The sequence below is a fragment of the Agelaius tricolor genome, unplaced genomic scaffold (genome assembly GCF_023055355.1).
Source record: "Agelaius tricolor isolate 1412-34295 unplaced genomic scaffold, bAgeTri1.0.p SCAF_19, whole genome shotgun sequence".
Taxonomy (NCBI): Eukaryota; Metazoa; Chordata; class Aves; order Passeriformes; family Icteridae; genus Agelaius; species Agelaius tricolor.
In genome coordinates this window covers 13,376,016-13,402,273 of record NW_027269279.1, presented here as the reverse complement: position 1 = coordinate 13,402,273, position 26,258 = coordinate 13,376,016, and the positions used below count along the sequence as shown (strand labels likewise).

At 48.2% G+C, this 26,258-nt stretch overlaps 1 protein-coding gene across 5 annotated transcripts in view; it reads right to left on the bottom strand.

Annotated features, from left to right (window-relative positions):
• Positions 1-2,638: 2,638 nt before the first annotated feature.
• The window catches only part of GSG1L (GSG1 like), a 57,913-nt gene continuing 34,293 nt past the window's right edge, over positions 2,639-26,258 (bottom strand). The window contains exons 4-9 of one of the 5 annotated variants that reach the window (XM_071444348.1): positions 22,126-22,237; positions 16,652-16,819; positions 10,909-10,976; positions 9,214-10,351; positions 8,685-9,140; positions 4,449-4,585 (exon numbers count right to left, since the gene is read on the bottom strand). In XM_071444348.1, the coding sequence (XP_071300449.1) occupies positions 10,242-10,351; positions 10,909-10,976; positions 16,652-16,819; positions 22,126-22,237 (458 nt within the window). In that variant the 3' untranslated portion in view covers positions 4,449-4,585; positions 8,685-9,140; positions 9,214-10,241. Of the gene's footprint in view, positions 3,461-3,975; positions 4,586-8,684; positions 10,352-10,908; positions 10,977-16,651; positions 16,820-22,125; positions 22,238-26,258 lie in introns of those variants that run through there. The other 4 variants (XM_071444347.1, XM_071444344.1, XM_071444346.1 and 1 more) reach the window with 4 other exon arrangements.

The following is a 26,258-nucleotide window of genomic DNA, read 5'->3' as shown; positions in this document are numbered from 1 at the left end:
TTGTGCTGACTCAGTTCTGTGCTCTGCAGGGAGAAGGGCTCTTCCTGCAGGTGTGGGCGGCCAGCCCTCACCCTCCTGTTGTGTTGGGAGTGGGTGAGAGCACAAAAAATAGTCTGGACACAGAAAAACTCTCAGGGATGGTGGGCAGACAGCTGTGCTTCAATCCCCAGCAAAACAGCAAGGGAAGCTGAGACTTGGGGAAGGATGAAAGGACTTGGTAATGCACATCAACAAGAGGAAAATGAGTTGAAAAGCAATGGATTTTTCTACCTGTGTAGAAATCAGGGAAGGTGCCTCAAGCACAAGGAAATGGTCACAGAGATAATGCAGTAATTGAAGGCTGAGACATCTGCACAGAGAAGAGCTGCCTTCAAGGTATGAATGCAGCAGAGGGAAAGGAAGAATTGAGGAGTCTGTAAAGGACAGGTGGAGTGGGTTTGTCCTGCTGCTCTCTTCCCCTTCCCCTGAGCACTTGGGCTGCTGTGGCTGGCAAGGCTCTGAGACAGACTGTAGGGCTCAGAAGGTGCAGATACATATTATTATTACTATTACTATATTATAATAATAATAATAATAATAATAATAATAATAATAATAATAATAATAATAATAATAATAATAATAATAATAATAATAATAATGTATAGAACTCTGACAAGACTGGCCAGCTCCAGCTGGATGCAAATACCCTGGAAATTCCTCTGGAATAGCTGAAAGCCAAGACTATCAGGGTAAAGGACCTGATGCACATCTCCAGAGTGGGTGGAGGTGATTCACAGTACCACTGACCCTGTGGAAGAAGACACTGAAACCTGAAAGGGACCCAGAACTGAGAGTATTTGACAGAACCAGCTCTGGTGATGTAAGGTTAATAAAAATAATTCATGGGCTTGTGCTGGATCTGAGGCATGAGGAGAATGAGACTAAAAGAGAAAATTGAGCATATTGTTTGATCTCATGAGCATGAGAAACCACAGAGCCTGTTCTCACAGGAACAAATGAATTAAGATTTTACAGGCAGGGAGGGCAGGCAATGCAACATTTAAAGATGGGTATTGCTAAATGTGTTTTTGTCAGTGTCCACTGGAGGTTATGGAAAGCTCCAAAGAGAGACCTCAGAGAGAGCTGGGGGTCTGGGCTGCCCCAGAAAAATGAGTGTGGAGCAGTGCCTGTGTGTGTTCTGTGGGAGCAGGATCAGCCTAGTCCCACCCAGGTCATCCAAAGGGACAGGTTTTGGTTTTCCTACAGGAAAGAGCCATGAAAGCAGAACAGGATGCAGAGGGTGTTTGTGTGAGACTCAGTGCACAGAGCCTTCCATTGGCTTTGTGATGGTCCTCCCTGGGGGATTTGCTCTGAGGGGACACTCAGAACATCTCCAGTGACTCCAGAGTGTCTCCAGAGGCTCCCATCATCCTGCACAGCCCAGTGCCCACCTGTGAGGGAGCTGCCTTCTCCCAGCCCCTCTGGGGGCTGTCCCTGTCCCAAGGGCTCACACTGCACAGCCCTGGTTTTCCTGGGGGTGCCAGCTGTGGCTCTTGGCTGCAGTGTGGCACAGAGGCTGCAGTGTGGGCAGTGCCATGCCTATGTCTGCACAGCAGTTTGGAAGTGAAATAAATTGCTACCAATTTATTGGAGCAATTTATTTTATCTATTTTAAAGGGAGCTTCAACCAATGTCTTTGTGAGTGCAGCAGAGACCATCCTGCTGAAAGGGAGCTGGGAGCTCTGCACAAAGTCAGTGTCCCCACAGAGATGTGCCCAGCAGGTCCAGGGTGTGGCTGTGTTCCCCTCCCATCACCCAGGGTGTCGGGATCTGTGCTGGCGCTGGGAATGATCTCCTTTCAGTGCGTTTGTAATTGGTTTTTTTCCTCCTCCCTGTTACTTTTGGAATAAGCTTTAGAAGTGGATTAGAGCCCAGCAGAGGGGAAGGGGGGCTGAACTCTCAGGTTGCCTCTTGCCCTCCTCAGGAGCAGCAGGATGGATGTTCTGGGGTGGGTTTGATGTGTTTGTCACACTGAGACCAGGGAAGTGACTCTTCCCAAGGAGTGTCCCTGACTCTGGGTGAACCAGTGGGGCAGGGCAGTGTGGCTGCCACTGCCACTGAGCAGCAAGGACATCCCTGCTGCCCTCCACTCCCACCTTTACAGAGCAGGCTGCAAGGCCAGGCCTGTGGAGGAACCTGGGGGACAAACTGTTCATGCATGGCACGGTGCTGGTTCCCAGATGGAGCTCCAGGGCCGTGTTCCTGTGTGTCCTCCTTCCCTTGGGACAGGCTCCATGGCACTGCTCACCTTGAGGGGCCCTTTCAGCTGGGTTAACACATCTGAGCTGCTCTGTCAGCCCAGTCCCCACAGACTGGGAGAGCTGCAGGTCACAGACCTTCCCCTGTCTCACTGCTGGGTTGGTGATTTAGGAGCACATGGCAGAGCATTGTACCCTGATCCCCATGACCTGGTTGGGCTCTCCATGGCTGCTCACCACTTTGCTCTGGTTTTGTGCCCCTGAAACCAAGGATTCAGTTGGGCAGGGGAAGGTTTGAAATTCACAGGTCTCATTCCAGTGTGCGTTCAGGTGACAATGCTGATTGATTTGATGTGCAAAGCACTTTTAGACAAATAAATAAAAAAGAACAGGCACAATTTTCTAACAAGTAATGTCATTTAATGAATGATACACTCTAGAAAATAGAAACTACCCAGATGCTGGTTGGTTGGTTGGTCTGTTTGGGGCTGGGAGAAGGCCCTTGCTTGGACGTACAACGCCTTCGTGGGATTCTTTTGTCAGCATTTGTAGTTGCTGGAAACAAGGAAACGTCCATAGATTGAAAGAGACACCAAAGGAGCAATTGTTTTCTAACATGTGGGAAGAGTGCAGGATGCCATCCCACTCTGTGTCACTGGGCAAGTGGCATGAGGGCTCAGAGCTCACCAACACCTTCACAGACAATCCTAAAGGGACCAACGGGACCTAGCACAGCCCAGTCCTCTGAAGTCACTGCAGACCTGGCTCTGCACAGCACCTCTGGGCTCTGCTGTTACTGCACTGCACTCTGGGTGCCTTTCTGCACGTGCTGTGTCTCTTCCCTCCATGTCTGGCTGCTAATTCCAGGGAATATGCTTTTCAGGATGTCACAGTAGACTGTGTACAGCTCTGGGTCTATGTTGGGCTTGGGCAGGGAGCAGGAGTTGCAGGCCTGCTCAGTGCCTGGGTGCTGTGGCCAGTAGACATCGCTGAAGAGGGCAGTGAGGATCTTGTGGGCAGCCTTGTAAGGGTCATCCTCAAACTGCACCATGGCCTTGAGCTCCATCAGGGTGTAGCCGTTGTACCTCTTGCTGTCCTCGGCCAGGGGCTGCACCGTCTCACCTATGTGTCTCACCTTCCACTTCAGGCATTTCAGGTCTTCCTTTACATCTTCTAGCTCTTTCTCCATGGCTTGGAATTCCTGTGTGGTTACAAATCTCCTGCCAAGGAAAGAAGTGGCAGAGACAGGGTGGAGTTCAGAGGCTCGGAGGAGTGGGGTGAGCTCAGCTTGCCTGGGCTCATAGCAGACAGTGGAGCTCTGGGGGGACATCCTGGCCATGTCACTGAGCACCATCCCCTGCTCTGCTCTGCTCTGCTCTGCTCTGTCAGGCTCCAGGGGACAGCAGAGCTTCTCTCTGTGCTACAAGGGAAAGTTGTGCTGCCTCCTCTGGAAGGAAAGGAGGCACCTGAAAACTGTGCCCTGTGGAGGAGCTGAGGGTGACAGCCTGGCCCAGGTCTGTCATGAGGTCTGGAGAGCTCATGGGTATATGGAAATAGGGCATTTTGCTTCCTGGCTAACAGGGTTTAGTGGAAGCACAGGGTGGCTACTGGAAAACAAACACTGGGAACATCTGAATCATAAAAGATGTTTAACTTTTTTTTAGGGGAGGGCTTTTACTGATTCTATACCAACATGGGCTGTTTGAGGACTTAGACACCTGTGTGCTCTGGATACATACCTCTCATGATCAGGATCTTCCAGATCTGATTCAAACCCCTTTCCTGTATTCTTTAACTCAGTTTTAGAATAGCCAGGAGCCTGGGAACTCTCTTCAGGAGTCGCTGTTGCTGGAGGCCTTGTGCTTGTCCTGGTTGGGGTCAGTGTGTGATCTGAAGCTGAAGCTCGTACGTTTTGTGCTGAGTGAGGACAGAAGGTGGAGAAGGAAGCTGCATTGATCCCTGGGCTGACTGGAGAGCAGTCAGAGTATTGCTGTGGCTTGGCTGAGCTGGGTGTTAGACTGAGCCTGAGGCTGGCTGGGCGAGATGCTGGAATAGTCCTTGCTCCGAGTGGGCTGGAACACGATATTGCTAAATTTGTATCTCTTTGCTCAAGTGGTTGAGGGTTTGGTGATTCCCCTGGGGCCAATCTAGTGATGGAGGTGATGTCCAGCAGGGTTTGATCCTGAACCATGGAGATCTGGCTGGTTGGTTCTGATGAAAGTGAAGAGCTGCTTGATGTGTCGCTGGAAGAGCTTGACGTAGCGAATGGGGGGATTTTCTGAGCATTATGGTCACTCCTGTTCCTCTGCGGGCTAGTGACACTTAGAGCTGGGTGTTGTGAAGCCCTAAAGAAAGACAAACACACACTTTTTCCTCTGGACTGGGCTAAAGTCTTATAAGAAAATTTTAGGCCTATTTTGGGACAATTTTAAGCCTGTTTCCCACAACTGCATTTCCCCACAGGCTGATTTGCCTCTTGTGTCTGTATAAACCCTCTGCTTCTCATGACTAGGAGCAAAGCATCTGAGAAAAAGGCACAGGAATTCAGGACCAGCTCCTCCCTGCTGCTGACTGAGCACATCTCAGCTGTCCTCAGAGTGAGAACCACTGGGACATCCACGTTCTCCTTCCCAAAAATCACACAGCTCTGCGAGAACCAAGGGTTTGGTGCTGGGGAAGGACAGGAAGGGATGAAAGCTGCTCAGATCATGGCTCTGAGAACACAAAAGCCTGGCTGCAGGTGGCCACAGCACCTCTCCCTGCCCATCCTGCCCAGTGTGAAGACCTGCCTTCCTTCCATGCTTCAGTCTCCTGGGAGCACTGCCTGGAACCCAGGGAATTAGAGGATGGCTAAATTTTTCTTAGTTTGTCAATACTGATGGCAAGAGAGAAAAATGTTTCACCCCTGTGGCCTGGAACTGTCCTGGCAGGTAGGGAATGCAGCTAAAAATGCTTTGACCTTGAAGGGGAACAAAGACAATCACTGTGCAGATCATGGTGCAGGATTTCTAACAGCCAAAGGACATGACAAGCTTTTGTAGTGATGCCAGGGACCAACTGAGTCTTTTTGTGCATCTGGTAAATCCTTGTGGTGGAAGGACAGCAGCAAATCCTGGTCTGGATGGGATGTGTGAGATCTGTGCATGAGGTCCTGTCCTGTGGCCTGAATTAGCTACACAGCCACTTCTCCTCCTCCTCCCTGCACTTTTCTCAGTGTTGGATGCAATTAAACACCAAACATTTAAGGTTCTAAAGAGCATGTCTCACACCTCTGGGCTTCAATAGGGTTAATTTGCTAAATCACAGCTTAATTATCAGGTCTAAATCAAATTTAAAGGTTTTATAATTGGAAATGCAGACAGTTACAGAGCTACTGCATAAAAGCAGAGCCTAAAAGGAATCATAAAATGGGTTATATAAAGGGCAGGAGAGAAAACAAGCTCAGACATGTCCCAGGGAGCACCTGGGAGTGCCTTCCCTTCTTAACCTGGCTAAACAGGACTGGAAGGCCAGCATTGCCAGCTGGGCATGAGGAAAAGCTTTTTCACCCTGAGGGTGCTCAAACAGTGGGGTAGAGGCCAGGAGAGGTACTGGGATCTCCATCCTTGGGCATGTTCAAATGTAACTGGGCAAGGAATGAAGCAGCCTGATCCAGCCTGGGAGCCCAGGACTGGAGCAGAGCCCTCCAGGGTCCCTGTCCACACTCTGCTGTTCTGTGGTTCTGTATAACTGTGAAAATAATTTATTCTTCCCCCCATTCCCCTTTATCCTCTCACTTTTCTCCCTCTGAGTTCCACCTCACCATCCTTCTCTTCCATTGGAACCTCTGGTCCCACTGACTTTATGGTGCCTGCTGCAGGAGAGTCCCTGATGAATAGAAAGGGTTTTTTCCAGGAAAACCAGAGTTATTTGGCTCAGAGGGATTGCTGCCCCTTCCCTGCATGTCAGGGTCAGTAGCTCAGGCTTTGGACCACGGGAGACAAGAAAACAACTCCACTTTAAGGCAATTAAAACAAAAATGCATTTTGGCTGTTAAAATGACATGTATTTATCCTAAAATATCTCACCATGTCAAACTATCTGAACTGAGAACAATCCCCACCTCCATTCTAGGGGGTTAGGATATGCACAGTAAGGGAAAGGCTATTTGGGTGCACATACAGTCTGAAAGACTTCACATGTTTAGCAGTGTGGGACAGGGTTGGCTTTTGAGGGGGGTGGTTTGGGGAGTTTTTTGCATAAATCCAGGATTAGCTGTAGGAGATGAAGCATTTATTGAAAGATGCAATTTAAAAGAGTGACAGAAAGCACGTTTCATAACTAATCCCACTGAAATTTATATAAGAAACCTTTCAATTCACCTGTGCACTGGAGGAAACAAAAAATGTATTATAAACTGTCAGCTTATTTTGCTTCCCTTTTCCACCCCATAGTTTTTAGGAGCTGCCATGCTCCATACAGGACTGCATTTACTTTTATCATCCTCCTTATCTCGGAAGCAGAAAAACTGGTAGCTCAAGAAGCAATGTTAAAGCAAAATGTCAGTCTGGATGTTAGCAGAGGTAAATGAGGACAGAACTGAGACCTTTAGCTGTGGAATTTCCTAGTGGACAAGGCTTTGCCTGAAGACAGGAATGAGATTCCCACTGCTGTCAGTGCAGCAAGGCTGGATCTTCGACCCGTAACCATGGTGCTTTATCAGAGGGGATTTTTCCCCACTCGCTTTTTTTTCTACGTGGTGAATCACTATGAACTGAATAAATTACAGGAAGAATTGCAAGACCTGGAGTTGGAATCAATGCTGACATGAAATAGGCAGCTGATTGCAGCTGTCAGGTACCTCCACAAGGAGAAACCTTGGCTCAACTTTGAGCGACACTTCAAATGCGTCAAGCCCTTGTTGTCTGCCGCCTCCCAGCCTGTGCTGCTCAGCATATAAAGCATGTTCCCCGTTGTCACAGTGACCTTGGCTGCCGTCTGTGCCTTGCCCTCTCCAGCTGAGCTGGTGCTACAGACTTTTTTGGAGACATTTGAAAGTTGCCTGCACATCCAGCAGCACTTTGCTTCCGTGGCGCTCATGACCGAGGGAAAAAAAAACCAACCAGTGGATATTCTTGGTTTGTTTTTTTTTTTTATGAATTGTTTCCACTGTGTTTTAAACCTAGAGTTCTTCTGATGAACTTGTCTGAATAGGAAAAAATTACACTATGCTTCAGAGTGAAGCACTGAGGGATTGGTTGCATAAATCTCACTGTAGACAGCCGGGGTGGGAGGATGGGAAAAGAGCTGTAGGATGGACCCAGGGGAAATGCCTACAGGGTGATGACATGAGAATAAAACTATTTTTTTCAAGGCCTCCTCTTTGTCAGGTGACCCTTCTGAAATGCCCACGCTGCCAAAACAGTGACATATTATTTCTTTAACACTGAATTAATTTTGAATAATCTCTCATTTTTCTACAAGAGCAGCTGGTGTCCTGAACTCTGGGTTTATCTGCCTCAAATAACACCAAGGCTTTCAGCCACAGACAGTGAGAGTTTGCTGTTTCCTGCTCAGCTCTTCCTCTTCTGGGCTATTTATCTCTTCCTTGGCTCTGCCACCACACCTGTCTCTCCTTGTCCTTTGTGATATTTCTCCTGCCTCTCTCTTGCCCATTTGACATTCACCATCTGCACCTCTCCCACCTGCCCCGTGGGATCCAGGCTCCTCACGTTAATGCCTCATGGTGGGAAGGGTGGGAGTGGCATGGACATACAGATGTCTGAAATCAGGGACTATTGCTGGCTGTGAGCTAATAACAGTGTGCTTTTCTTGCTAATAAATAACTGTGCAACAACGACAAAAATATCCTGAGGTGAAACTTCTATATTTTTGTGCAGGGGATATACACAGCTGGAGCACTGAGATCTCCCAGCCCTGCACTTCTGAAAGAAAAAGCTGAGACCTCCAAGGTCAAAAATGACAATTAAAAGTGTGTGGAAATGCTAAATTTGGTATGTCCGGGGGTATCAGATGTATAGGGGCCAGTGCCATATGTTTGCACAGGAAGGCAGCTTGGGGAGAGCAGAGGATGCCAAGTTATGGTTAGAGCTCCCTGGTGCTGTTCTCAGGTAAGTTTAAACCCTGCTCAAGGGGTTTAAAGGAAATAAAATAATTTTCTTTTTAACCCTGCTAAAAGAAAATTATAGTTCAGAGATGGACATCAAATGGTTTAACACAGAATTATCAAGACTGAATAACTGCACTGTCCTGGTTGAGTCTACTCTGGATTCAAGCTTCTGATGGAATTTACAATTTAAGGTCACTTCTCAAAATGGAGAGCTCAGTCTTGCCAACAGAGGAACCTGATATCCTGCCCTGGCATAAGGCCCTTTGTGCTACCTGTGCTCCCACAGTGCTGTTGGGCTGCTCAAAAACCTTTAACATTCTCTCTTCCAAAATCACCTGGCCAGGTAGTGTTTGTCTTCCACAACTGCTCAGCCTCGTTCTCCTCTTTATACAGCTTTTGCTCTTTCACTCCTCAGGGACTCTCCCCCAAATCCTCTCAACAAGGACAGATTCCCTGATTTGTCTTGCTGGGAGGACAGAAAGATTCACGACGCCTGAGGATGAGCCAGTTCTCCTCATCTGCAGTTTGCTTCGGGCTGGAACCTCCTCAGAGCCCTCTGGGTGAGCTGGCAGGTGCTGCAGGGGATGAGGTGCTGCTGAGGAGAGCAGCAGGAGCAGCCCCAGGTGGTGTCTCCTGGTGTCCTGCTGGCAGCGGCCACCCCTGTTGGGAGTGTCCATGGAGCGCTCCCGGTGTCCTGCTGGCATTTCCTCTGCTGCTGGCACGTGGCTCTGGGCTGGTCTGCTCCAGGTGATGTGTCCTCTTCTTCCTCACCACCCATGGGTCAGTGTCACCTTGGTGGCTCTGGGCTGGTCTGTTCCAGGTGATGTGTCCTCTTCTTCCTCACCACCCATGGGTCAGTGTCACCTTGGTGGCTGCTCTGCCTTTAGCCAAGCCCTTCTCTTGCTGTTTTCTCTCCATTCTCAATCCTCTGCTGGCCATGAGCCCCTGGAACGGGGAATGTGACAAGGACTGGGAGTGTAGGACCCTGGAACCTGCATCAAGGAGGATCCTGGGGTCAGGCCCAGGCCAGTTATGGCTTGGTGGACTTGCTTGAAGAAGGAGAGGTTCATCTGAGCGTTGTGAGGCTTTGTGCCATCCCAAGCAGCAGTAACTAATGGTTTTTCCTCCCTAATAAGCATGGATAATGAGCATTTTGCAGCTTCTATTGGATTTGTAAGTAAACTGTGAACTGAGAGCACAACTTCCCTCCTGTCACTTCATTAATATTGATCTGATTTCATTACAGAAGGTAAGGATGTGAGGCTGAGCCTGATGGAATATTGAGGGATGGCAACTGTTCTTTAACCTGACTCTGGGCTTCTTGTTTGGGGTTTGCCTTCCCAGTGCTGTCAGCACTCTATGGGGTGAGCTCTGGGTCCTTTAGAATGGAAATACTTGGGACAGGGCTGGCCATATTCCTTGGAACACCTATTGCCAAGACTTGTTATTGGTTCTTTAAAACAAAGACCTCTGGACAGGCTTCAATAATAAAATAAACACATTTGAGAACCTGCCAGGAGCTTGGCAGGTGAGGAACATTCTCAGGAAACATGACCCAGATCAATTTTGTCCCAAGAGACATTTTCAGGCCTGTGAGAATGAAGGACATGGATCTGCCTGTGGAGAGGTCCATGACTGACATGACATTTTCAAGGAGCAGGAGTTACCAATGAGCTGATGACAAACCCAGCTGGAGAGCAGTGCCAGCACTATCATGCCTGTGGGGACACCACCTGCAGTGACATGGGACTGGAGAGCTGTTCCAGCAGGTCTGGGGAGGGAGCAGGACCCTCAGGGGTGGGGGTTACACACACCAAGCTTCCATGAGTATGTGGCTGAGATGTGCATCTCAGCAAGACAGAGGCAGCAAAATGCCATCAGGTTTCCAAATTTTAATAGCGCAGAGCCAGCAAGTCACTCTCCCAAGGCTCCCTCCTGCTGAATGAAGGATCACTTGCTTTCTTTCCAAGGAAATAGATGCATGAAACTGCACACATCTTTCCTGGAGAGTAAAGAAAAAGTATAGTATTCAGAGCTGGGCAGGAGCCATGCTCCAACATTGCTCTGTACATTGAACCACTGATTCCCATAGCTTAAAGCAAGAGCTTTTGCAAACACTGAATAAAAGCACAGCAATTTCCAGAGAAAGTGCAAGAAATGGCATTAATTATACTAACGTTATTGTCTACCAAAGCTGCTTTCAATCATTTTTATATTCAATAGCATGCATCATCATGAATTGGTGATAAAGATAGATGAAAAAAGGTAGTGATAATGAAAGTTATACAGGTGTAAATTAGAGCATATTTTTAAACTACTATGAAGTCACAGCTTCTTGAGATAACACAAAATTATAGGATATGTGCACATCCTAAATTGAATGCTGGAGAATTCTGTACTGTTCTTATGCTGGTTGGTTATCTCTTGGGCAAGGCTGTCTGGGAAAGCAACAAACCTCTGTTCCCAAAGCTTCCTACTCCAAACCTGTTTCTGGGCCCCGGGAGCCAGCGTGGGGACAGTACAAGCCATTGTGTGCCAGACACATTCATGGTCACTTACTATTTGGGGAGCAGCTATGGAGGCACTGTAACCTCAGGTCCCCAGCCTCAGCCCTCTCCTCCTCAGTCCTGGAAAAGAGAATATAGAAGTAGCACCTTGAACAGAAAGAAAAGCTGCTCCCAAATGTTCACAAAAAGGGTCAAAACCAGTAAGAGTCCAACGTACCTGGGCTCCTCCATCTACAGCCAGGCCCACCATGCAGATGGTGATGGGCTCAGGAAGGACTTGGTTCCCCTGGCTTTGCCCCTCTTGGGGAAAGCTCATGTAAAGAGGCCTTGGGGAATAGAAATGAGGGGCTCAGGGCTGCATCTCTCCACTCTCCCCCTCTCCAGGGTGGATCTAAGCACTGGGGCCCAGCAGCATTGGGCAGTGTGTGTGTGTTGGAAGTGGGGATGCTGCTGCACCATTTTAGTGCCAGTCCATGTGATTTCCAGAAGGAGCAGCTCTGTGGATAAAGCTTCCTGTTGCAGAATAAAGTACAGAACAAATCCAAGGCAGGAGGTTGCACTTATCCCTGTGCACGGATGAAAGGGGAATGGGAAGATTGGAAATATTGATGTCTGTGTGAAGAGCTACTGACTCTGCCAATGGGAGGTACATCAGGTCAGTAACTGAAACCCTGCTCAGGTACCTGGGTGACCAAGCAGGAAATCAGAGCAAAAGGTTGGCAAGTCTTTGGAAGGCATTGGTATGATCTGCACATCTGACACGAGCACAATGGACTTAGAGGAGGCAAGCTGTGAGTATGGTACATTACAGAAATGTGCAAAAAGGGAAAAAATGGCATGTGAATGATGATTCGAAAAGTTCTGGTTCTCACAGTGTTGGGAATAGTCCTGATTTATTAGCTCTGCAATAGCTTTGGTCCTGCTGTCTGTTTCAAACTGCTCCTAGCACTTAAAACTACATTTTCTGTCCCTGCAGAGACATTTTGTCTGCACTGCTATCAATGGCAGTTTGAACTCAGTTCACTCCAGAATTTCACCAGTAGCATCTGCCTGCTTAGGTTGGTGTTGCAGATCTGAGTAAGGGCCCAGTCAGCAAGAAAAATGTTGTGAAATGTTGTGAGATCAGCTGCAGTGGCACAATGGGTGTTGATGGACAGCTGCAAACGCTGTGCTAGGGATGGGTGAGCTGGGGGAGGCTGAATCTTCCAGATTTTCTTGCTAAATGTGTTGGTTTAACAGCCCCTGGTAAGTGGGATTGGCTTCACAGGGAGCACAAGGCTGGATCCCAGACTGAAGCAGGGCTCTGTGATCTCTGTCTGGCTCCCAGGCTGGGAAAGCCCCTGAGCCCTCTCTGCAGTGGGGCTCTGCAGCCCTGACCAGCCTGGATGCACATCCCAAAGCTGCTCTTGTCCTCACTAAAGAGGCCATGGGCAATTCCAGTTCCCTCACACCAGAAATGTTTCATTCCTTGCCTGAGGCAGTGATGAGCTCTCCCGAGGATCTCACTTGGACTGGATTTCCACCCTTTCAGGCCCCATATCCTTCACCTCAGGCTTTGGTCCTCACACACCTCCACCCTGGACATTCCCTTGTCCTCCCTGGAGCTGCTCCTGTCCCTGTCCCTGCAGCTGTGCCCCGTGCCCAGGGCTCCCTCTGCCCTTCCAGCAGCTGCCCCCAGAAGAGGCAAGGAGCACAGAGGAAAGTTTTCATTCTTTACCTGAGAGCAAGATCCACCAGAGTCCTGGGAGAAGGGAAAGGTGTGGTGGGGATGGTGCCTGAAAGGTTTTTTTAAATATATTAAAAAAAATGAAGGCAAGAAACTGAGGAGAAACTTGGGAAAGGATTGAGTCTGGGTGAGCTGGCTGTGCTGGCCCTGCCTGGGTGGATGTGGGGATAGTGCTGGTGGAGCTGCTTGGTCTGAACAAGCAGAATTCTTGTGAATGCATCTTAATTATTACACAGCCATAGGGAAAAAGCTGCCAAAACAGCAGGGGAGAGCTAAAGCTGCTCAAACAGCAGCTCCTAAACAGCTGGGCAGGGGAAGAGGAGAAGGTCTGTCACCATCCCTGCAGCTGCTGTCACAGAGATTACAAGACTTTATGGGACAGAACAAAGAATCCCTGTCCCTTTGGCTTATCTTTGGCTTAATATTCCATAAAGCACAGGCTGTAAGAACAGAAATTAATTATTGATTAATTAATTGAAAAGGACTAATTGAAAAAAATGCACATATTTAAGATAAACCACAGTTTCTTGCTTCTGTATCAATCATTTCATGTTGGTTATGTGAAAGATACAGAGTTGGATTTTTCCCAATGGTTACCTGTAAAATGCCCTTTTTCTGCCAGGACAACACTGCCAGCAGCAAAGGCCAGGTTGCATTTTAAAGTGACATCTAGTAAAATGCCTAGATACCTGCAAGAATGAAGCTCCATATCACTAATCTTTTCTTCTTGCAAATTAACCCAGCAAACAATATTTTATTACAGATAAACAGGTAACATATAAGAGCTAATTCCTAAAGGGATCCTCAGAGCAGGAAGGGAGGAAGCAGGAGGGCAGTGAGGGCTCTGCTGGCTGGGGTAAACCTCAGGTGAGGGACTGTGCTCATCACCACATGGGGCAAGAGTCACCATGTGAAACAGAGCAGGAGGAGAAACTGAGAGGGATGGAAGAGAGATACTTGTTATGAACTAAAAAAATGAAAAAGATGAGCAAAAGTTATAGACAGACATTGATTTCAAAGGAGAACACGAAAAAAGGAAGGAAAAACACTTGAAGGACAAAGACTGAAAGCTGACTTTGCAGTTAATTCTGATAATTTTCTAGAACACTTAGAGCATGAATAACACCTCCAATTCTGTATAATTGACCTGGTTTTCTCAGAGTTACCCTGAGGGCTATTGTACCTGTTATATCTGAAGAGCTCTGGTGTCTTTCAATTTTATAGTGTGAACCACAGAGTCTGTTTTGTCTGGACTTCTCAAAGTATCACAAGCTGGGTGGGACATAAGTGGATGTAACACCATGAATCTTTGATTTTTCAGCAGCTGCTTCAGTGTTTTCCCAGTGTAGGAGCAGTGAGGTGCTCAGGGTACAGAGGATTTGGATGTGCTCCTGGCTGAGGCTGGGCAGCTCCTGAGGTGGGCTCAGGGCAGGCTGTGGAGCAGAATTTGGGGTGCACACAGACATTCCTGGGGTGTTAAAGGCCTTCCCCACCTTCTCAGGGCAGAGGCTGCCCTGGGATGGGCAGGCTGAGGTTGAAGAGCAGCAGGGCCACAGAGGGTGAGGCAAAGGATGGAGCTGCTGGAGGGGGATCAGGCAGCAAACCAGGGGTGATGGGGCTCATCCCCTGCACCTCCAGGGACAGCAGCACAGCTGGGAGCTCCCAAGGGGCCATTGCAGCTCTTACATCAACATTTCCAGCAGATCTTCTGCTGTTCTATGCAGTTGCATGCAATTAAAATGAAGCACAATGCAATGAGAGAGTTGAGAAAACACGTGCAAGATTAGCAGCATTTTACTGTCAGTATTTTTCATAAAGCAAATTTTTTTCCCTGGGAGCAGAGGCCTGTAGGATAATATTCCCACAAAAAAATTTTATCATGCAAAATGGGGCTGACACTTTCCTTCCCTGAGTCCCAGGTGCTAAATGGAGCTGTTGGAATAATAATAAAGTTTAATTTTCAGAGGCATACAGGAAAGTGCCTGTTGCACAGGGTGTGCCCAGCCCAGAGGTTGGATATGTGCTCCAGGGGGTGCTGGCTCTGCACTGAGGCAAAGGAAAAGGCAAAAAGGGTGAAGAGATGTGCAAAGTAACTGGAAGGAAGAAAGGCTGGAGGGTTTTATTCATGAGGTATGAAAAGGAACATGGAGGTGGAGGAGTAGGAGGGAATGTGAAGTATCCCTGGGTATGTGCACAGGAAGGAAAGAGGATTTATTTTATTTTCTATTTGTGCAAAGGCAGATGGGAGCTCAGGGAAGTTGTGTGGGACTGAGGGCACCCACAGCGTGCAGCAACAGGGTGTTGTTAATGGACAGCCCTGGACCCCTGCAGTCAGAGCATCCCCAGGGCACAGCAGTGAAGCTGAGCATGAATATGATCACTTTAAAAATTAAAAAAAATTTGTATATTGCTGCACAGCTTTGAATCTCTAGAATGATCCCATGGTAACACTGTCTCTGGGCTTCCTATTATGTATTCAGATACAACAATTAAAATAATGTGATATAAAAAAGGCAAGTGATAATCATGAAGTTAGGGAACACCACATGCTTGAGCTGAGTGTGCCAAGTGTGTGTGGAAGGGCTGGGAGGAGGTGACCGAGGAGGGAATTGTTGGGGGTGGGATTGTGTCATCTTGTGAGGGCAGGAGGAGCCCAAACCAAACCCACAATGCCCATGTGAGAGAGAGAGAGAGAGAGGGGTCCCTGTCCTCTGGGCCATTAATATATTCTGCTATTTACTGCTCCACTAGTGCTACTTCAACAAGTCTCCTTGGCATTTTCCAGTCTAACTCAAGATACTGCTCCTTATAGTTCTCCTGAGCTCCAATCTGCAATTCTCACTTCAAAAATTCATCTGGTTTCCCTCCCTGAGTGCTGATTTACCCTGAGGCACACACTGACCCCTTCCTCTTCACTGTGTCTGGGCTTTCTTTGCTCCCACAGAGAATTTTTTAGAATTCACTGTCATGTCCAAATGCAAAATTAGGAAAATCATGGTGGTTTGCCTCATTTCTCTTTTCCTTCCAGACTGTCTAAAAGGCAGGGAGAAAACCTGGATGTTAGCACAGGGATAACTGCAACAACAGAATAATGAATGAGATAACCAAGGAAAAGCAATAAGCATGGAAGCTCTCTAGTTCTGCCCTCTCAGGAGAGCTCCTCACTCTGCTGCTGAAATGCTGAAATTCCAAACCTTCTGTCCCCTCAGAGCTTCTCCAACATGGAGAAACTGCCCCACTAGTCTGACAAACAGCCATGCATCCTGCTTATATTTCCTGCCCCCAAAATATCTTCATATCACTTCAGGCCATAGATTTTGGTGAGGATTTTCTGTACATCTCAGCTCTTCATCCTGTCAGGATCCATCCCCTTGTGGAGCCCATCCCTGCTGAGTGAGCTCAGGATCTGTGTGTTCTTCACAATCCACAGCTTTAAACAAAGCCTGAACTTTCTCTCCAAATAATGAGGGCAGGGGAGCAAAGTGACAGAGCATCTCTGGGCCTTGGGACCCACCAGGACTGCAGTCCCCTCAGACCCTGGTGGCACCATGTGGGTGGCACTGGGTGGGTGTTTTGCTGGGTTTGTGTGCATTTGCTCCAGAGGATGGGTCGTGCAAAGCAGCCAGGGATGGGGTGTGGGCATGGGATCACATGTGGGAGATGGCAGCTCCAAAGTGGCCTGGTGGTGGCTGGAAAATGCCTCAGCAGCTGTTGGGATTATTGGGAGGTGCCTGTTGCACGTGCTGAGGGAGGATGGATGTCACATTTGGCACACCCCCACAGTTTTACCTTTCTAGAGAGGGAAAATCAGCTGACATTGGCAGCACAGCTTTTTGTGAATTGGGTGCATACTGTAAAGATTTCAATGAGTACAGGAGAAAGGGTGGGCACTGGGGCAACACAAAATTGATCAAAAACCAAAGCAAGGAGGACCTTTCGTGTTTGCCTTTCACACACACCTTTTCCAGGTGCCTCAGAGACTTCACCCACGAATGCTGAAGTGGGTGAGAGCCTGAAACCAGCAGAGTCCATGGAAACCTCCCCTGATGGAGTGACTGACTGCACTGACCTTTCTCTGAAGTACTTGATGGCTTCCTGGTCTAGGAAGTTCTGCTCTTCTCGAAAGCCCTGCTCAAAGATTTTGCGCTTGTGCCTGAACTCAATGACAGTCTTGGTGTAGGAGTTGAGGGTGGTGACAGAGGCTGCCATGCAGCAGGTGAAGGAGCCCCAGGCCAGACTGTGGAGAGAGAAACCAGCAGACAGAGCTGGGTTACACAGCAGCTCATGCCACATTTCTGACACACACACACAGGCTGGGAGCAGCAGGGAAGCTGGAGGTGACAAACCCATCTAAGCTCATCTTACCTCCAGCAAACCCCTCTCATCTGAGCTCATCTTTCCTCCAGCAAACCCATCTCATCTGAGCTCATCTTTCCTCCAGAGACCTGTGGCTCATGCTCAGGCAGGCAGGAGCATGGGAAGGGGGCTGGGCTCAGCCTTCATGCCATGGAGAACCGTGTGCTAAGGTAAGCACTTGGTGACACCATGGCCAGACACCTCCTGATCTCCTCTGAAATGCCTCAGAGCCTGGCAGACAAGTGTTAAAACCCCACACACTCCTGGAGGGAGCAATGTCAGAGTCTTCTGGAGCAGTTTTCCCATCCCTGGGACACTGGCTGAACAATGCCACTGCAGGGATGGCTTCTAATCTGCTTTTCCTGCCTTCCTCAGATTACTGTATTTCCTTCTTTCCTGGTTCATGGACACCTCTGGCCTTCCTGCTTTGTGTCTGGTCTCTGAAAGCCTGACCAGAGCAGAAGACAACACTTCCATTTTGTGGACTCACCAGCCTGGGGGTTTCCTGGCTGAGTCCTCCAGAGTGAAGGCAGTGCCAACCTTGGCCAGCCAGGGCCAGCACACCTGCAAGTACCAACCAGGAGCACAGGGAGGCAGAGGGAGAAGGGAAGTGGAAGAAAATAAGAGACTGGCCCAGGTTCAAGCTGGAACAGCAGCAAGGGCTGTCCTGGGTGTGCTGGCAAGCAGGGTCAGCTGGGAGCTGCTCTGGTCCCTGCTTGTGGACAGGGCTTCCCCCCAGCTGCTCTTGTTCTCCCTGGCCTCAAGTTCAGATGGGGGTGGCAAGGGACTCATGGCCCCAAGGAGCTGAGATACTTTTTGAGCATGAAATGAGGCTGCAAAAAGAGGCCCTGAATTGCCTCTTTTGTCTGCAGAGCTCCTCTGCCCTCCAGCTCCCCTTGGCTTCACACTCAGCCCATCAGCTCTGGCTACACAGAGCTCACAGTGGCTGCCTAAGTCAGCTGAATTAACTCCATCACCTGTGATGGTGACACACTTTACCTGCTCCTTTTTTGCACTTTTTCTGTAACAAATGGATGTGAATTATGCAGAGCAGAAAGTATCCAGCCCCAGTAGCATTATCTTATAAATACGCATTGTCAACACAGCTCTCAGCATGAGCTATTTTCCCATTCTGCAAAGGACCTGCAGACAAGGAAGCAGTTTCTCATTTCAAATTAGACAAAACTTGAAAAAGAGCACATATTCATGGACTGAAAAATCTGGGGGAAAAATGGCTCAAGTAAACAGAAATGGCTCATTTCAATGATTTCAAAATTCAGCTTATAACAAGTCCTGCAGGGACTCCTGAGGCAAGGAGATGTGTGGAGGCTGCTCTTTCCCTGTCAATTTTGAACCTGTTAGCCAGATGCAAATGAGAAGGAAATGTGGTGACCCTGGGGTGACAAAGTTCCCTGAAGTTCCCCTTGGCAGGGGGAGAAGCAGGAATGGAGCTGGTGCTGGGTGTGAGGGGCACACTCAGCATCTTCCTGGCCTGCCTGGGTCTGCCTCCCACCTGGAGTGTGGGGAAGAGCTCCAGCAGCTGCAAACATTTCCAGCTGGGCTCCCAAACAGTGTCCAGGAAGAAGCCACCCAAAAGCTCACTGTGCCTGGGAGGTGCCTGGGGAATGGCATTTGAGGGAGAATTACTCTTGGATCTTTCTGATGGTTTCTGATGAAATCAGAAGTGCTGAAAGGTTCAGAGAAGGAAATACAGACTAAAGACTCTCAGTGCCTGGCATTTGGGAAATTGTAGTAATTAGGCAATTAGGATAGATGTACTTTAGTTTTTATGGACCTTGGTTAAATGCTATTTATTTTGAATTGTAAAGAGTGGTTGTCCTACCCTAGGAGTTACACGTGCCTTAGGTGAAGGCCTCTTTAACAGCAATGCTGTTACTACTCCATGCCAGCTGTGCCCCAGATGTGCTGGGGCTGTACCCATAGACCCTCCTGCAGCTGAGCTCAGGGCTGTACTCTCAGGCTCCCCCATGGCTCAAACAGCTCAGGCTTGTTATATTTATTTGCTTTAGAGAGCCTGAACTCCAACATCTCCTGGTCCTCAGGGGCACTGAAATCCCCAGCCTGGAGAATCCCCTGGCCCACTCCTGACTCGTGCCAGAGCCCAGAACAACCTCCAGACCTTGCCAATGGCTTGGGAATGGGCTTGGATAACAGACACCACCCTGAGACATCTGAGCAGACCATGAGCATCCCTTCCTCATTCTGGGGAGGGGTGTTTTTATCCCTTTTGACAGAGGGGAAGTAGAGCCACAGAAAACTTAGTTTTCCCAGTGGTCCTTGGGAAAGGGATGGCAGTGTGGATCCCCAAGACCCTTTGGCTCTGGGCCATGGGGCAGTATTCCCAGGGCTGTTTCAGTTCCCTGGCTGGGGGCTGCAGTGGCACATTCACAGCAGGCTGGAAATGAGGGTGGTGGTGACAGCTGATGGCTCAGGGCTTCTCAAAGCTCATGCTCCAGGACATTACCAGAAACCAGGTGGAGCAGAAAATGATTCCTGCATGTGTGGTTTTCCACCAGGCTGGGTGGGCATTTGTAATTAACTCTTCTTAAAGAAGGTGTTTGAGTCTGGGTGGTGCCAGGGGAGGTTCTCTGGTCTGTACAGCAGTGCTGCCTCAGTGTCAGCTGGAAGGCAGAAGCCTTGGTTTGGCTTATTTTGACCTCCAGCCTGTCCTTTTCCAGGTCTGCTACCCATCACTAGCATGGCAGGAGGGACCCCATGGCTGTCCTCAGGCTGGAAATGCTGCTGCTGCTCAGCCCTGTCCCAGCTGAGCTGGTGCTTGCACCTTGCCCCACATCCTGCATGGATCAATGGGCTGCCTTGGAAGCACCAGGGAAGGGAGGGATGCAGGGAGGGAGGGAGGGAGAGTGCTGAATGCAAGAAGGAGCTTTGTGGCTGCAGTGGCTGCAGAGAGCTCAGCTCCCAGGGTGGCTGTGTGGAGTGAGGCTGAGCTCTCACCCCAGGAATTCGGGCAGAGGGGACGTTGCTCCCTCAAATTTCCCTGCTTGTGAGTATCTCAGAGTCCTCCACAGTGAGACCCAATCCAGGGGCAGTCCTGGTCCTTGAACCAAAGCCCAGTGTGCCTTCCCTGGCTGTGGCTGCCCAGGGAGAGCTGAGGGAGAGGCTGCTCTGGGACAGGGCGGGGGTCTGGACTCCATCTGCCATGGGACACAGCTCCCAGCTCCATCTGCCATGGGACACAGCTCCCAAACCCATCTCCCATGGGACCCAGCTCCCAGCTCCATCTCCCATGGAACTCAGCTCCCAGCTCTATCTGCCATGGGACACATCTCCTAAACCCATCTCCCATGGAATACCAGCTCCTAAACCCATCTCCTGTGGGACACAGCTCCCAGCTCCATCTGCCATGGGACACAGCTCCCAAACCCATCTCCCATGGAATACCAGCTCCTAAACCCATCTCCTGTGGGACACAGCTCCCAGCTCTATCTGCCATGGGACACATCTCTTAAACCCATATCTCATGGGACACCAGCTCCATATCTATGGGACACCCACTTCCAGCTCCATCTCCCATAGGATACCAGCTCCCAAATCCATCTGCCATGGGACACTATCTCCCAATCTCAATGGGATACCAGCTCCCAACACCATCTCCCATGGGACACAGCTCCATCTCTACGGAATACAGCTCCCAGCCTCATCTCCCATGGGACATTGGTTCCCAGCCCCATCTCCCATGGGATACCAGCTCCTTCTCTGGGGACACAGCTCCCATCCCCATCTCTATGGGATACCAGCCCCATCTCAATGGGACACCATCTCCCAGCCCCATCTCCCATGGGACAGAGCTCCATCTCTGTGGGACACAGCTCCCAGCTCCATCTCCCATGGGACACCAACTCCCAGCCCCATCTCCCATGGAACACCAGCTCTGTGGGACACAGGTCCCAGCAGGAAGTGTGGGTGGGATGAGTGGGCCCAGGGAGAGCTCGGGATGCCCTGAGGGACCCTGGTGCCCACTCTGAGCCATGGGGGCTCTTGGCTTGCACAAGATGAAGGAGAATAATCTAATGAGTGCTTATCATGCAAGACATTTAACAACATTTTGAAGTCTGAGTATTGCAGTAAATTGCAAAATAGATTACTGAAGACAAATATGCCTAATTATTTAAATCTATTGAAAATTATACAATTATTGTGACAGAGTTGTTATAAATATTAATATAAATATTATAAATATGTGAATGCAATGTATTTATAATTCCATTATCACATGCAATAAATATTCATTATTGAGACACCAAATAAGCTGGATTTTAAGTATAATGTGATTTGTATTTTGTAACATGTTGCTAAAATGGTAGAACTCCTCCTATGGAACACAGTGGAAAGAGGTGAGAATGAAAGACTAATAATTCCCTGCTGTGCTGTGCATAAGAAGTATTCACTTGTTGGTGTTAGTAAAGATTGTTGTCTTTGTTTTGAGATGGAAAGAAAATAATGTGCTATATTTAGAAATTACAAGAAGAAAGTATTTTCCCTATCCATCCAAGGAGGCTGATGCCTCTGGAGGATTGGGGATGTTGTTTGCAGGTATTTTTATTCTCCACAGCCTCCTGCTCTTGGTAAGCTTCTTATAAACGTGCAAGCAATATAACACAGTTGCTGTGTCTTGGCCAAATTAGTTTTATGTGATTTTAGAAGATAAATGGGAAAAGTAAAAAGAAAAAAAAAAGCCAAGTCCATTTTCCCAAGCCTTCTCCCCATGATCCACAGGGAAGTCTCATCGTGCCAGGAGCACTGCACCTTCCTCTGCAGTTGTGTTCAAAGCTGCACCCTAAGGTTCAACTGAGACATTAATTAAAAACAAGGGGTGGAAAAAAAATAAAAAAGCTCAAAGTCTCAGAAATGCCATGGCAATTATGTTCCTAAATTGAACTTTAATGAGAGTGCTCAATCTGTGTTGGTAATTGTGGGTGCTGTTTATTTACAAATGCTCTGTACCTGCTGATAGCACAGCTGCTGCTGCACAGAACTGTCCCCACACCTCCAAACCTGCCTGGCCCTGGGGGCTCCTGCTCCTGCAGGTTTGGCAGCTGGAAATCCACAGGGATGTTCCTGTTAGTTGGAGGTGATGTGTGCAGCACCCCAACAGGTGATGGAACAGCTCCAGAGAGGAAGAGATGAACGTGGGGTGACACTTACCAGAAGGACCATCCATAGTCCCAGGAGTGTGGTCGCCAGTCCTCTGGCCCAAGGCTGACTGTCACTTGGAAAACTTGAGTGTACATCATGTGGGCCACCATCCCCAAGAGACCTGGGAAGCAGGGATCAGAACAGGAATTTTTGTGCCAACGTGTTTTTTTAGTCATTCTTGAGGGAGCTACTGCTGGAAGTGCTTTGAGAGCTCCAAAAAAGTCTTTGTTGTACGTTTATGCCTCCTGTTCTACTGTGGAGGAGGGAGCTGCATGGGCAGAGGAAAGATGTGACTGAGAGCTCATTATTTTACATCATTCTGAATGCTCAATTAAGAGAGGAGTTGAAGAATCGTTGAAGAAAATGTTGCACAAGGAGCATCCCCACCAACCCAGCTGCTGCAAACCAGGGGTGTGCCACCCACAGAGATCTCCCAGCCCGTCACAGACAGGTGAGAGGAGGAGGAGGGAGGCTCCTGCAGGCAGGGCAGGCTCAGAGTGCTCATGCCACACAACTCTGTCCCAGCAGTTGCTAAGATTGATGAATTTCAACACTCATAAAATGCTTGGAAGCTGCGCCAGGAAGTGAAGTGAGCTTGGTTCTCCTGATGATGTGTGGGGACAGGACCCCACTGGGATACTTTTGGTGGGGCAGGGCTGGTGATGCTTTTGTGACACTGTTAGAGCTCACTGAGGGAACTGCAGCTGGGTGAGGATCAGACTTGCAGTCCCTGTGAAGTTAAAGAACAAGGCTGCAGTAAATCTCAGGGTGGCCTGAGTGGCTCTGCCTTTAGCTGGCCACTGTGGTCCTGCAGTTTAAACAGAAAAAAACCACCTGAACTTTTATTTAAACATTCCTTTCAGGAAAACCAAACCCCGCTTTTCAAGCAGTGGTGGTCAGGAGCAGCTCTGAGGCTTGGAGGATTCTCTAGCTACAGTAATTTGGGATGTTCCTGCCATGGCCTCTGGGCGGTGCAGGGTGATGATCCCCAATGGGCTCGGGAAAGTGTGGGCTCAGGCTAAGGAGGTGGGGCTGGACCACTGTATCCCAAATAGTTCTTGGACCCACAGATGTGCAAAAGCCTCTTTGTGCTGCAGTGGCAGCTCAAGGCACTCAGAAATACCAATATTCTGCCATGGTGGGTGCAGTGAGGTCTGTGTCTGACACTTCGACCATTCATTCACTGTTCCCTCTGACCATTAATTTTTTCCATGGTTGTCCTTCCCATACATGGAAGATCCTGATTTCCCTCCCCCATCCACACCCAATTTTGGGCTCTTCTTTCCTTCTTACTGGCAGTACCTAAACCACTCCATTACTCTTCCCAGACCTGTGGATGATTCAGGGCAGTTCTGGGGGAGGAAAGCAGGGGAATGTTTGTGTTGTGGGCATGTTGAGCAGGACCTTCAGAAGACAAATGTCAGCTTTGATACAAACAAGTGCAGAGGCTGGGGGAAGAGTTGTGTTCCAGGGAGCTTACAGGGGTGATTTGCTCAGCTGCCTCGTGTTGGAGTGACACACTGCAAAGATAGGAGGTGGAAAGAGCAATTCACTCCAGGAGAAATGAGCTTTGGGCAGGGTGGGTGGCCTAATGGGAGCACAGCAAAGTGCTGCACACCTTGCTTTTTTCCTGCTTGTATCTAATTTCCAGAATGCACCTGCAGCTTGCTGAACTTTTAAAATCAGTGGATTTTTTTTTTCAGCTGACAGTTGTGCCTTGATCTTAAGTCTGGAGTTTGCTGTTTCTACACGTCCTGTCAGTAATTTTTCAACCCTAATAAAATATTACAGCCTGCCCTGGGAGCTGTCACAGTCACTGAGAGGCAGCAGGAGGTTTGACACAGGCAGGACGAGCTCAGCAGGGCTGAGCTGCTGGGCTCTGTCACGCAAACCTTGCTCAGGGTTTGAGCCACCCTCAGCCCTGGGGCTGTGTGGGAGGCTGAGGTGACACTCACTGATCCAGGTGAGGAGGAGGTCACCAGCAAACACTGGAAATGTTCTTTGTTTTATCTCACTAATGCCAGGGCGGGATGGGGCTGGATCTGCGCCCGGCAGGGCTGTTGGTGCTGTTAGGCCACATTCAAACTAAAGCAGAATAATGCAAATATTTTGTTGTGCTGCTTCATTCACTTTTGGTTTGGTCTATTTTAGCTGTGCCTTGCCAAGTTCTCCGTGGGGAAACCCTCTGGTCCTTTTTGCTGTACATTTAATGAGCTGAAATGAGCTGCCTGTACCACAAACCAACAAAAGCTCCATGCCCAGGATCATCTTTTCCCCCAGCTGGTTGCTTAAGGCTGGGCAGGGAGGGCACAATGCCCATGCCCATCCAGGCTCCAGGGCAAGAGGGGTTTGCAGGTGGAGAATCCTGGTGATGTGGAGTGGTGGGCAGTGCAGAAACACTGATCATTCCTAGCTGGCTGGAGATCCTGGACCAGAGCTGCTTGGAGGTGTCAGTAAAGGGAGAAATTAAGGAGTTTGGAAAGCTGGAGATGAAGGAAATTTGGAAAAGACAATGTATTTTAAAGCATTTTCCCATATTTTTTACTAGAAATTCTATTTGTGGAGTATATCACATTAATGAAAATGTTTTATTATAAATACTATGTGAGAAACATATGTAAGTTTTTTGGTTTGTGTAAGGTTAAGAGGAATGCCAAAATTGTGATGTTGTGGGGTATTTTTAGTGGCTCATAGAAACAACAATAAGTGACCACACTGTTGGGATATTTTTTCCTAAACTTTAGATGTTGAGCTATGAGAATGTGGAGATCTCATTGCACTTTTATGAGGGAACTCAAGCATGAATTTAATGAGGAGTGTTATGCTCCAATGGAAAGTCCTCTTCATTACCTAATTTCTATTAAGCTATGTCATTATAAATATGCTAAGCTTAAATAAATATAGTTTTCTTCTTTCCTCTAATATTCCTGCCATTGAAAATAACAACTAGCAGTGTACTGGGGTTTGGGGTTTTATCCTTGTTTCAATTCCTCTATCATTTTTCCCTGTAAAATTTTGAAGTTTATATTTGGACTATCTTGGCAATGTACTTAGAAAGAGGGAAGGCCAAAATAAAAATAGAAAGTTGTGTAGGAACGAAAACTTCATCATTCCTACAAAACTTTAAAACTGCAGTTAATGCTGAAGGGAGAGAGGAACAGCATGGAAGTAATTGATTGAATGCTGAAGAAATCCACATAGTTTGATTTTGAAAATGGAACTTATTTTTTGTTTTTAAGTTTCAAATTATATCCAAAGCTGAAAAATATGCTTTGGCAGTTCTTATCAAATGTTTTTGTCACTCAACTCTACTTCTGACCTTTCCTTTTTGTTATTATTTCACCATTTGCAGCTGTCCCTGAAGATACAGGGTCCTTCCCAGAATGTACTCTGCCTGTTGTAATGTCTTCCAGCCTGAAATGCAGCAGGATAAAATGCACTTCTATTGCAGAAATTCTTTCTGCTAGAGAGGTCCATGCAGGAGTGCTCACATGGGCACTCTTGCTGCTTGTATAAATCCTGGAAAGTGGGGGTTTTAGCCAGAAAAAAGCTTCACAGAAGTCAAGGGGCACTTAACCACATGGTTGGAGTTATTTTAGAGAAGTCAGTTCCTCAAGTTCATATGGTGAGGGGCCCCAAGTACAGACTGAGCACTAAACCAGCCCAAAAGAGCTGTTCTGAGAGATGCACATGTCCCAGCCCACTCCTGGGGCTGCTCCTCAGTGCCATTATTAGAACCCTTTTCATTCTCAATTTTGTTAATTAACAAGATGAGCTCCTTCCTTTGGTTTTCCAGCCTTCACCTACTTTCAGGATTAACAGAGAAAAAAGACTTTTCAGCTTTACATGTTCTTAATTTTCCTCTGGAAAATGAGTGTGATGATGCTGCAAATGGAGCTGAGGCTGGAGCTGTGGTAATGGCTGTGCAGGCTGGGGAAGGATAATTACTGCATTGCTGCTGTGAAATCAGGAATGAGGATATTCACTTCTCCCTGGCAAGAGGAGAATTTATCATGCAGTCTTTGTGCCAAAGAAACAAAAAATTACAGTGAAAAATTGCGATGGCTAAAAGGGGTAAGAGAGTCGTGGAGCCTCTGGTTTTTTATTCTCCCAAAGTTGTGAAATTTTGCTTTGTGGTGGTA